Genomic DNA, 12,337 nt, shown 5'->3' on the forward strand with positions numbered 1-12,337 from the left:
TAGAAAAATATAAACTTAATAAAAGGACATTATGTATTGGATTCTCGTGCTAAAACAAGGTCAACTTAGCTAATCTAATATAGCCATTATATTGATGGATCTGTGGCATGACAAGCACGAGAAGCAGCTAAGAAATACAACCAAAGGAACTACAGAGAGTACTTGTGGCTGTCGGGTCGAAACGTTTGGTTCAAACCAACGAAAGGAACTACGAAGAGCATTGGTCAACCGCTGTGATTGAGTTAGAGATCAAGGTTGTAGAAGGAAGATTTTGGTGATTGAGTTCAATACTAAGACCAAATATAAAAAATATAATAAATAAAAAATAATAATAAAAACAAAAACAAACAAAAAAAAAACAAAACAAAACAAGACAAAAAACAAGAGATATACGCAAAACAAATCATGAATTTTATTAGGCTTTAGGGTTTGGGGTTTAGTGATTAAGCCATTTTTACTGAAATCCTCAGCTGATGAATTGAACCAAAAAACGAATGATCGGATTAATGAGTAATGGTAAAAGTCAATGCTTTCGTAAAAAGTGCAACTGTGTAAGTTTCTTGTAGGCAAGATTTTTAAATTTTAATACTATTTGCAAATGATGAAGATTTAATTAGTTGATTAGAAACCCTAAAAACGTCTCTAATCAAATAAATCCTTATCATTAACTGGAAAATAAAATAGTTCTAGTGAAACTGCAGTTAGCTAATCTTCAACTTTTGAATTTAAATGAAAATGGTGAGTTAGCGAAGAGAATTAAAAATGGAAAGTAGAATATGAAAAAACAAATTATTATTCGATTAATTATTTATCACAAACCAATAACAATGAGAAGCCTAAAGTACATTAAATAGAAAATCACCAAATATAAAACACAGATTACAAGCAATAGGGACTTTTACTGCTGCTTGGTGCAGTCAGTTGGCTTGAAGGAAACAGTCCCCTCCTTAGTATCATATCCGACCAAGAAGTTCATCTGTGACAGGTTCCCAAAGATTGAAACACTTGGAGAAGAACCGAAAGCAAAGCACACAGCCTCCTCACTGACCCTAATAAAGGTGTTAGTCGGAGGCAACTTCAAATCGCCACCGCTGAAATGGACAGTGATGGTTGGTGGATTGAAATCATCAGAACTGGATTCACTAATCTTGTAGCAAAGATTCAAAGGAACGCCGGGGAGTCGCACATGTTCCAAACTACCAACGGCTTTATCAACTTCTGCTTCCAAATCCGAGTACACCGATGGTGGAAGTAAGGTCAATGTGGTGCCAGAATCGATAATAATGTTGCCTTCACCTGAGGAGAAAGCTGATGACGAAGAAGGAATTCTTGTGTTACCCACACTTATACCTTCCAAGGTCAAGAAGTAGAAGGTTTTAGGATCTTGGCCCTGGACTATAGGAGTGGACACAACTCCAGCGCCTGTAACGACAGCGTTACTACCAAAATTTAACTTGCTTGTGGTTTCGGAACCCAATGGGACCAAGCAATGGGAGAATTTTCCACCAATAGAAGAACCCAATTGGGTAATTAGGGACTCTGAGCCACCTCCAAGGCCTACTATGCCGGACGCGCTACCTCTACCAGCGGTAAATTTATTGTCAAACCCACATCCAATTAGGGTTTCTGGGAATGCTATATTTCTGCCAGTGGTAGATTCTAGGGTTAGGGTTTCTCTGGCAAAATCTCCATAGCTGTATGATTGGTCTCCATAGGTGACTTCGTATTGGCAGTTACTAGAACTCTCACTAGAGCAAGTACCATTTAGAGAGTTACATTGGCTTGAAGAGCAAGAAAGGGCTTTGTAGGTTGAGGATTTTTTGGGTTCAAAAAGAGGATCTTTTTGTTTGTAACAACTTACGCAAGGGTTGCATTGGGTCCAAATTAGATCACTACCTGTGTCAACAATTCCTTTGATTGGAAAAGGCGGTGTTCCGATAGATAACTCCAAGAGGTACTCGCCATTGTCGCTGATGATAGTGGCCTCAGCTTGGTTAAGACTAGCCTGCTGAGAGAGTGAAGAAGCTGTTGGGTTAAAGTGATTGATTCGGTTAATGGAACGCCGAAAGGCGTTGCGCAGGCGCTCAGCTGGGGTTAGTGAATGGTTGTAGAAGGGAGATTTTGGTGAGTCACGGTGAATGAGGTCCACACTGAAGCCACCATTGAGAGCTGAGACGAAAGAGAAACTAGAGGCACAAAGAATAAAAAGCCATGTTGTTGTTGACAATGAAACGAAGGCGAGAGAATGATAAGCTGCCATGGCTAGAAAAGATTAGTATGTGAGGAAGACATTGGGATTATGGTGTGTATTTATAGGTAGAGAGGAGCCTAAACTATGTGATTCAAAGAGGAAATCCGGGATTTGCTCTTACGACAACCATGAATTTGATATCCAATTGTACGATCATTTGTTGCCTAGATTGACGTTTGTTTCCTTTTTCTTGGATTCTCAGTGATTCTTCCATCAACATATGAATATAGCAAGATTCTCTCTACTTCAAATCTCCTTCTGCTCCGATCCTTTCTTATTTGAATGTGTTGACTTTCTTTGTAGAAAGAAAGAAAAAAGGGAAAAGTGAAAGAGTAGGAGAATCAAGACCCGAAGATATAGAGGGAATGGAATTCTAATCCTATATAAATATTCAAGTTGACTTATCAAATGATTAATTAACGAGTAGGGGATTTTGCATGGATTTGTCCCAAGATTACTGTTTGCTTCGTGATGAGTCAATGCGTGTGTAAGTTTCTCTTTATTATATTACTGGTAATTAGCCTGATTTTGAAGATTAGGGGAAATGATTAAATATCCTTATTTTATTTTTTTCACCTTTATATAGGAAAAGATAATTTTGCGTGGATTAGTCATAAATTATGAATGGATCAATCGATCGGCCCAATGCAATAGTCAACGCGTATGGGATTCTGCATGAATAATTATAGAAAATTGTTATTAGTATTTCAAAAATCTCATTCTACATTCTAAAATTTCTATATTAGGAAAGAAAAATACAGGAGTATAGAATGAGATTTTTGGAGTGTCAATAACACTTCCCTAATTATATTTCTGATCAATGTGTTCCTTATAATTTAAAAAAAAAGAAATAAAAACTGCTTTACTAAATTTATGAAGTAGGATTCTCTCTCCTTTAAGATCTCATTTGGTATTGTTTTTTTTCACTCAAAATTGCTTCACTTTAAGAAGTAAAAAAGTGTTTGGTAGAAGTAAAATATCCTACTTATTTTAAAAACAATGACGTACATACAACTTTTAAAATTGTATGTTGCTTTTAAAAGCTTCTTTGATAAAAAACATAATTGAGCCTTTACTTAATATTTTTAATTGTTGTGATACCTTCATTAATTTTTTTAAAATGACATAATTTGCCTTCCACATACATTTTATCCCTTAGAAAATAAAGTTATTGCTACGACCGAGCACTACAAATACTAACCTTATAACACCTATGCCATTACCACCACCATTGTTGCCACCACCGCAACTACCATCAGTGCCATCACAACTGCCACTACCACCATTGTCACCACCATTGTTGCCGTCACCGCCACCATCACCACCATAACTGCAACCGCCACCATTGCCACCACCGCGACCAGTAGCATTACCATCGCCCCTACCACCATTGTTACTTCTACACCCCAACCACCATATCTACTATTAGCACCACCACCATACCTCGACCACAACCACAACTGCCACTATTGACGCTACCATCGCCCCTAACACCATTGTTACCTTTACACCCCAACCACCACATCCCACTATTAACACCACCACCATACCTCCACATTGCTACTACCATCACCACCACCGCAACCAACACCACCATTACCACCATTTTTCCCACAATTGTTATCATCTCCTCTCTCCTACTACTATTGTCATTGTATACAATTATATTACTTTTATATATTAAAATTTACCAAATGCTTCTACACTGTTTTTCTTATTCACAACACTTTTAAAATACAGTTAACCAAACACTCATCTGTTTTATTTTATAGCTGATTATTCTTAAAGCACAGCAAAAGTAATTTTTTTGAAAAAGCACAGCAATGCCTAACTGGCCTTAATAAATCCTTTATCCTCTGCTCCCTTCCATTCTCACTTTCCATTTTGTCTTTCTCTCTTTATAAAGAAGTCAACACAAGATGTTGACGTGGCTTAATTATGACCGATTAAATAAGAGGGGACAGGAAGGGAGAGAATCTTACTCCCAAGTTTCCAGAGGTGGAGTAAGGCAGATCGAAATATGCGTCCGTCAAAAATCCAACCATGAACTCAATAACTCCAATCAAATTGAGCTGCTTAAACAAACCAGTGCTACCACATACTGTTGTACCCAGTAAGGTAGGCAAAGTCTGCAAACTTCGCTGAGATCGACCATTCCGTAAGTAATCACCCTTCTAAGAGGAAACAATATCTAATCCTATATATTCTCTTAGATTCTCCCAATTTGATACAAATTCCATATTCTGAAGGGTCTCTCACTCGACTAGTATAAACACCCTCATCTAGGGCATAACTTTAGTAACACAATCTACACATACTCTTTGCTTTTTATCTTGCCCACTACTTAGGTCTTAATATTGCTTACTAACTTAACCTTTGGAGGCCATTTGGCCAGTATCACATCGATGCCCAAGGTCCGATTATGGTTGTTTGGTTTCTTCTAGGTGGTTAGACTTGCGTAGTTCCTCTGTCAATGGTGATGTGAGAATTTGGTTCCAACAGTCTTTAAATTAAATTCAATAGACCTAATATTAGCAGCCGCCCCAACCCTGGCGATGATAACCCTTCCCCTCTTCTATATCTCCACGTCCCTTTATCTTCCTCCATCCAAGTAGATTAAATCACATTTTTGGGGCTATATTCATTTGATGTATCAATTTTGTTAAGGTATTTGTTAATAAAAAATAAAAATATATTATGAAGCATCAACCTGCAGCCGCACTAGCCTACTCGTACCATCGAATCATCCACACTACACCACCATTGTTCTTCCACTGCACATCTGCACCATTCGCAAGACCCACGAGATCCCAACCCACAATCTGCTTGACTCAAACCCACTTGCCCATTCCCCACCACCACCGCGATTTGACCCACCACCAATCACTAGACTATCACCATCTGTAACCCGCTTGAAAGTCACGGAAGTCGCCGCTGCACCCCCAGACCAGGATCCTATCTTCATGAAATAGCAGCAGCACAACCTGATGCCAAACTCGGTTTACCGCCACGAGTTCCGTACCATTTTCGTAATTTCGTAGAATTTTTTGGTTGTTTGTACACGTGGCACAAATTTGACATCATATCAGTAAATATGGGGACCTATAGTGGGCAACCCATCATTTCATTTAATAGTCAAATTAACAGATTAGCTAATGGAGCTATGACATTGTAACAAGTTTGTGAGTTTATGTAGAGAAAATTGTAGCATCTTAACTTTAACCCAATTGAAGCAAATGTCCTTTAACCCATGAAAACATATAGTTATGGTCCATTTTGTCAACTTCTTCAGAATTCCTTTCAACATGACTCGTTTTGACGGATATGACGAAGTTGACAAAAGAGACCATAGAAGTACGTTTTGATGAGTTATAGGACCATTGCTCTAATTGGATTAAAGTTGAGGGATAATTACTCCAATTGGATTCAAGTTAAGGGTCATTGCTCCAATTCAATTAAAATTGAGGGTCCATTGCTACTATTTTTCTCATTTGGTTTTCCATATTTGTCCCTTGATTGAGCCTCATGTGCGTGACACGTGACTCATTTTAACTGAAGTTCTAACGGAATTGACAAAAAAGACCATAATTGCACATGTTAATGAGTTAAAGGGACCAATGGTCACAGATTTTTAGTTGAGGACCTTTAATACAGTTGGGATAAAGTTGAGAGACCATTGCTACAATTTCCTTATTTATGTATGACATCATAATGTTCAAAATATGAGGTATGAATTTGTTATGTGGGCTAAAGTTAATTTGATAAAATATAATTTAATTACAAAGTTGATTATTATTTAGTCAGACTGACCAGATTATTAGTTTATGATCGGTTTGGTAAGGTTGTCATAATCTGGAGTCTCGACCAAATGCTACCTGGGAAAAGTTGTTTATGAAGGAAAATTAGCTTTGCCAACAGGTATCATAACTTTCACAATTACTAGTAGGAAGACAATTACTCGTAGGAAGTATTTTTGCTCACCATACACTTAATCATCTGCCACGTATCATTTCACCTAATTCTAATTAACTTTCACATTAAATGTTTTTTTTTCAATTTTGTAAAAAATTAACCAAAGTTAAGTAAAATAACACAAGTCAGATAATTAGGTGTATTGTGAATATACAACATAGTTTATGATGGCGAACAAAAATGCTTTCAATAACCATATGAAGTCTTGGTCATCAAGGAGAACTTTCTCAATTAACTTCTCTTTTTTTACCATGCCTTAGCTAATCAAGTTTAAAGTAATCGTTTTCAAAACTTGCTATTATATTTGTTTATAGGAAGCGGATTAATGAAGGTTTCTAGTACATAAGTTACTTTCGTAATAATTTTTCGGAAAATGATAGGGAAACTAAATTTTGTCGTAAAATCAAGTATAAAATTGAATATGTTGATGCATTTTTTATTTTGTTTTGGATTGAGTAAATGTGTAGGTTGAATATACTACGAGTCCCGACCCAGCCTTCACAGACAAGTTGGTCGTGATGTACACTATAAGGATATAACCGCAAGAGGAAGAAGTGCAAGATGACTATTTTGAAAACTAGATCCGCGTTAGCATCAATTGATTCCATAATTTTATGTCGAACCTTCTAAAACTAAACCTAGGGTTAAATCCTAGGAACTTAAAAAGAAAGGTCTAGTCATGTAGTCAGTCTGCAAGCCAAACGAACAAGGATGGGTGATATGAACACAGAATCAATATTACATAGTACTTCGCTTTCATTCGCCATGAAGAAACAACATTTTCCAAACATACATCTGCAGTCCCGAAAGAAGGGGAAGACACTGAATTCATAGCCCTCCCCACAACAATTACAACAATTTCATCATAAACTCACCTCCTCACCTTGCTCGCGAGCAATGGAAGCTGAGAGAATCCCGAGATCGCGATTTAGGAATGTCAATGCAGATTCACACTCAGAGATTATTCTTGTGACAGATGAGGGCTCGCCAGCAACTGAGTCAGATGATCCAACAGCAAGAGCTGCATATGAGTCTCTAAGATTCCTCAAGTTCCCCAGGAACTGCAATAAATGAAAGAATTATAAGAAGAAAACGCCTTGTTACAAAATTCATGGTCATACGAATAGTAATTTGATCTACAATGCTCACTGCCCAATTAATCTGATCTACGCTCCAAATTATACCTACAGCATGTCAGCAACACAAAAGGAATGGGGGGAAGTAATACCATGTTTGGGAGCAAGAGAGAATGGGAGGAGAGAATTCTACCAGACTATTTTAGTTATGGTTTTCACCTACTGTTCGGTTGAAGAACATGGATTTTCCTTGTCTGAGGAAAGGAGAAGGGAAGCAGAGAAATCCAGGAATATTTCCCTTTGCATAATGTACAAACATTTTGGCACTAATTTTGTAAGTTTTTTTAAGATCACAAGGTAAAAATAAATAACCAGACATTCAGTCTTCCCATTTTTTTCCCTATGTTGGAGGGTAATGCTTTATCGAGCTCAAGAAGAATGCTTTCCTAGCTCAAGGATAAACTGCCTTTCCCACTTCTTTCCTTCACATTTTTCTCCTCCAAAACAGAACATAAAAGGTGAAGTTGACCAAGCGAGCACTGAGTACATGCTACAAGAAAACTGCTACTTTTTACTTAATTTTCCATGCTAACTTAACGGGGCACTATGGACGTTTGAACCAGGGATAGTCTGTGTAAACAAGTGGGGGATTAGCCATCACAGCATTTCCATATGGACAGCAAACACCAGGCACAAATGTGAAGGGAGAGAAGAGAAGGGACAACATTAAATTTAGAAGATCAAGGTTTCAGAATAAAAAGGCCAATGAAAAATGTGGGAATATGCAAAAGAACGTCCAATTGTTCACTCCGGCCAGCTTCAACTAAGGCCCATCTTGCGTGCCCCACTGTGCATCCCCATGAAACCTCTGTAGAGAACAAGCCAAATGTGGCATGTAGCTTTGAACAATTTCAATCCAGACCCCTTCCAACCAACCCCAGATACATATGTTCATCACCTTAAATAAATGAAAACACCTGTCCTTGTGACATTCAATAGTAAACGAAATTTAGTATAGGTTGAATATTGATGAACTACAGTAGAGAGATACTTCACCGGTACATAATTACATATAACAAGGAAATATGTCACTTTCTAGACAGGTAGTAACACCTGTTGAATAAGTGGAAAATGAGTTCTCCATGAGGTCTTAATACGATATAAAAACCATCACTACACTAGCGGTATATGAACTAGTGAATTAGCATTCAGACTAATGTGCTAGGAAAAAATGTACGGACTAGCAAAAGAGATACCTTCAAAAGCATCTTGTATGCCTCCAACAATCGATTGGCAGCCGGCCCAAATCCATGGAGCTGGGGTACCTCCATCATATGTGTCCATGGACGTATTTCCTACAAAAGGCGCAACATTTCAAGGTTGCAGATAAGCATAGATACCTCATACACATGCACACAAAGCAAATCAAATAACAGAAAGGTATTTTGGATTCAGGCACATCAATAAATGTCAACATTCAAACCGGAGTAGTAGCTAAAAAGTGAACTTCAATATAAGCAAGGAGCTGGAACGGAAGCATAAATTTCTCCCACGCCAACCAAGCCAGATATGTGAATATGGAATCCACAAAAAGCATATAGTTCATCATGGTGCACATTTACCACCCGCGCCTCACTTTATAGCAGATATAAAATTCGAAGTAACATGCCAAAATACTTAAAAGTGGTACAACAAACAGGAAAAGAAAAGAAGAAAAGGGACATCAGATTGTCAGAAGGCGGAGTATAAAAGGACAGAACAGCTCCAACCTTAGTGTAAATCGTATTGAATGATTTTGCAGTTTCCAGAAAAGACTCCAAATGTGCACGCAATCTTGATTCCACCTCTGCATAATCCTCATCTGGGTTGTAAGCATGCTACATGCAATAGCACATAGAGTGAGAAAAAGAAGAAATTAACCGGGACGAGGGGAACTTTATAAATACATAAGATGTAGATTGACAACCCAAATTCGAGGGAGAACTCATTGCCAGAAGAAATATAGTTTACTTATACGCATTGGAAAGATTATAAAAAAACAGAAAGAAAAAATCCAAAATGCATACAACAATAAAGGAATGTTAATATACCGTACTAAATTATATATATATATATATATATATATATATATATATTTAAGAACAACCCTACGAACATATAAATGAATCTTTCAGCAATCTTTGGCACTAGAGAGGGTATTACTATGCATCTGTTCTCTGCATATCAGCATAGGATAGGTGAAGCTCAAAGAGAAATGGAAAAGTAAGGAGGTGGTGTCTTTAGGTGTCAGAGGCAGTCAGAGAAACTGAGAACTTTCATAAACACAATGATAGAGGGTAATGACAGTAGAATGGCTGTAAAAGAGAAGCAGTGGTATACTATTTTTATTTTATTTTAAAGAAGAGGTTATTTTCTGGTTTAAGTTGGAAGATTTAGTTATTATGCTGAAATAAACAATTGGCATAATTATATAGCACAAAGAGAGCTAGGTGAAGCTGATCAAATAGCTGAATAGTTCCAGGATACAAATCATAAGAAAATATAAGCAACTTTTGTAAAAGGCAAGAAGGTCTAAGTAAAGGAATAGAACCTTTGAAGCCAAATCGTCAACCTTCTGTTGAAGACTTAAGAATATCTTTGATTGTTCTGAAAGTTTTTTCTCCAGTTCGGAAACATCAGGCCTGCAAATGAACTTTGATTAAACAACAGGATATTATTGTATCTAATGGAATAAGTGGTTCAAATTTACATGATGCGATCATCTCAATTAAGCATTTTATCCTAATTAATTGGGTTGGTTTTCAAAGAGGTTTCTTCTTTTTGACAATAAAATTTCAGGGAACCGGTTATTCTTTTTAATTCAGGGGAGTATAAACAAAAATGAGGGCTTTTCTTTTTTTGTTAAACAGTACAAGGATAGATTTTCAATGAAGCAATTATGTTTCATTGTGTTACTTCATGGGCGGTGTTGAAAAATAGATAGCCTTACAATGGATATATGGACTGAATCTGAACATCTGCAGGGAACAATTTGCACTCCTCGGAGAATATTTGAGCTTGTTTTTCAGCTATGGAATCAATTAGTTGTATGTCCTTTGCTACCTGCTCGTCGGTACTGCAGAAATTACAGGTCTCAGCCTAAAATGATTTTCGAAATCAGAAAAAAAATCACATGTTGTAGAAGATGTAAAAGTTATTGTATCAAACAATAACACCTTGCCAAGCCATGTAATACTTAGTATCATCCTACCTCCATTCTTGATTATCAGCATAAATACTCGCCTCCACAAGATCTACAATTAGATGAAGCATTTCAGTGCGATCTTCATAGCTTCCTCGCCCCTACAACAAAATTTCTTTGCATTCAACAAAAGTGGAGAAAACTCACATAGTAAAGAGTTGCTAACCAAAGCACTTCAAATAAACAGCAATGAAAAAAGATCGACAATATTTAAGGCGTATCAATTACTAAATTTTACTTAATGGAAACTCAAGAGAAATATGAATATATTGATTCGACTCGTGATGCAACCGTCATAAAGATTGGTTGCCTGAGAAACCAACTAAACAATGACTTCCAAATGGGATATGAAATAAAAGGACAACACAAGTAAAAGTGCACTCAATTTGTAAAGCTTGCTAAAGAAAAAAAGAAATTTCCCATATTGGCAGAAAAAATACTCCTAAATCAACACAAATCCACAACTAACTTGGATGGCTTCGGTGTCGATAGTGGTAGTAATACCCAAAAACTTTGCAATCTCTGCCAAATCTGCAAAACAAAAGAATATGTGTTATGAGAAACAATAAAAGAGAATATTGTTGCATCAATGACCGAAACCAGGGAAACATAGCAGGTGCATCATATATAATATCACATACTCAGAAACTTGGAATTTGGAAAGGAAAAAACAATCAACGCCAGATAGCTTTAGAAGAAGGATTAAACAAAAAGGAAGCACCAAGAGAAGGATGATCCCCAAAGTTATCTTAAAAAGTCCATAAGGAGAGAATTTGGGTGCATACATTACCAAGTTGGATAATTAATAAACTCCCAAGCACAAGCGATATCCTACCCGTGCTTGCTTCGTTAAGGTGACACTGAGTTGAGATTGTGCAATAATAGCTGCAGCAAGCATCCATCTTTTATATAGTAGGATTGATATGTATTCTTATCTTCGTACACTAAATAGTCTTATTCTAGATTTGAGAGATTGGCGATTTTGCCATATCAGTTTGGCATGGCCATGTAGAACATATATGTAGTGCTGATACCAAAAGGTTGTTTTCTGTTAGTGTTCGGAAACTACTGCAGAAGTTCTTTGAAGTCTAATTTTTGTCAATTTTCATTATCATCACAAAAATTTAAGAAGTCTGCAGACGAGTTAAACAAAAATCGCGGCCCACATTTTCGTTTATAATTAACATTACAACACATTAATAAACTTTAGATCAACCATAAGATAAAATTCAAAACCAATAAAAGTCTACATTTTCATCAAATTCTCAACAAATTCAGCACGACCCAATTCTACATTCTACAAAAGACGACTTACACTGGATTCGAGCGGTCTCTTCGTTGGCGTCCCCTTGAAGATTTTGTTGAGAGAATGGCGACTTGTCCCCCAGCAAGCTGAAATCACACCACACAATCAGGCAATCAAAATTGTTACACAGTGAGAACCAGAAAAGGTCAAAGAAGTAGAGGTAACGACATGTGTGGTGTACCGGAAGAAGAGCCACTCGAGAAGGGCGTAGCGCTCCATGCCGGCGAAGAGGAGGGACTGAGCAGCCGCAGTGGCTCTAGGATAATTCAGCAGCGCCAGCTTCCTCTGTATCTCTTCCATTTGTCTTGCTGCCATTTTCGAACTCGAACACTAAATCAAACACTTGGACTGAGATCCGAAATCGTCACAAAAACTGAAAAATGTTTTGGTGAATTTTGAGGTTTTAGTTGGGGCGTTTGAATCAATCAACAATTTGAGATGTTGGCTTTTGATTTGATAAATTACTTTTGAATTTTGTTTAAGGGGCTTTT

The 12,337-nt window shown here is 37.1% G+C and overlaps 1 protein-coding gene and 1 pseudogene across 1 annotated transcript; both read right to left on the reverse strand.

Moving 5' to 3' along the window:
• Positions 1–854: 854 nt before the first annotated feature.
• LOC137734183 (aspartic proteinase CDR1 pseudogene) lies at positions 855–2,260 on the reverse strand (annotated as a pseudogene).
• A 4,679-nt stretch (positions 2,261–6,939) lies between these two features.
• LOC137734779 (AUGMIN subunit 7) lies at positions 6,940–12,337 on the reverse strand. The gene is made up of 9 exons (XM_068474065.2): positions 12,028–12,337; positions 11,856–11,932; positions 11,010–11,071; positions 10,550–10,641; positions 10,289–10,414; positions 9,890–9,980; positions 9,069–9,176; positions 8,556–8,654; positions 6,940–7,284 (listed from the first exon to the last, which is right to left on the reverse strand). Exons 1-9 carry the CDS (start codon positions 12,159–12,161, stop codon positions 7,087–7,089), a joined length of 987 nt encoding a protein of 328 aa, XP_068330166.2. The 5' UTR covers positions 12,162–12,337; the 3' UTR covers positions 6,940–7,086.

The sequence above is a fragment of the Pyrus communis genome, chromosome 7 (genome assembly GCF_041283825.1).
Source record: "Pyrus communis isolate YQ-2024b chromosome 7, ASM4128382v1, whole genome shotgun sequence".
Taxonomy (NCBI): Eukaryota; Viridiplantae; Streptophyta; class Magnoliopsida; order Rosales; family Rosaceae; genus Pyrus; species Pyrus communis.

What these genes read in the sequence shown, in the direction of transcription:
- LOC137734779 (XM_068474065.2), bottom strand. Translation starts at nt 12,161, where the DNA reads ATGGCAGCAAGACAAATGGAAGAGATACAGAGGAAGCTGGCGCTGCTG. An exon ending in CTCGAGTGGCTCTTCTTCCG is followed by an intron (nt 11,933 to 12,027) that starts GTACACCACACA and finishes GTGTGATTTCAG; the next exon opens with CTTGCTGGGGGACAAGTCGC. An exon ending in ATTCAGTCCATATATCCATT is followed by an intron (nt 9,981 to 10,288) that starts GTAAGGCTATCT and finishes GTTCATTTGCAG; the next exon opens with GCCTGATGTTTCCGAACTGG.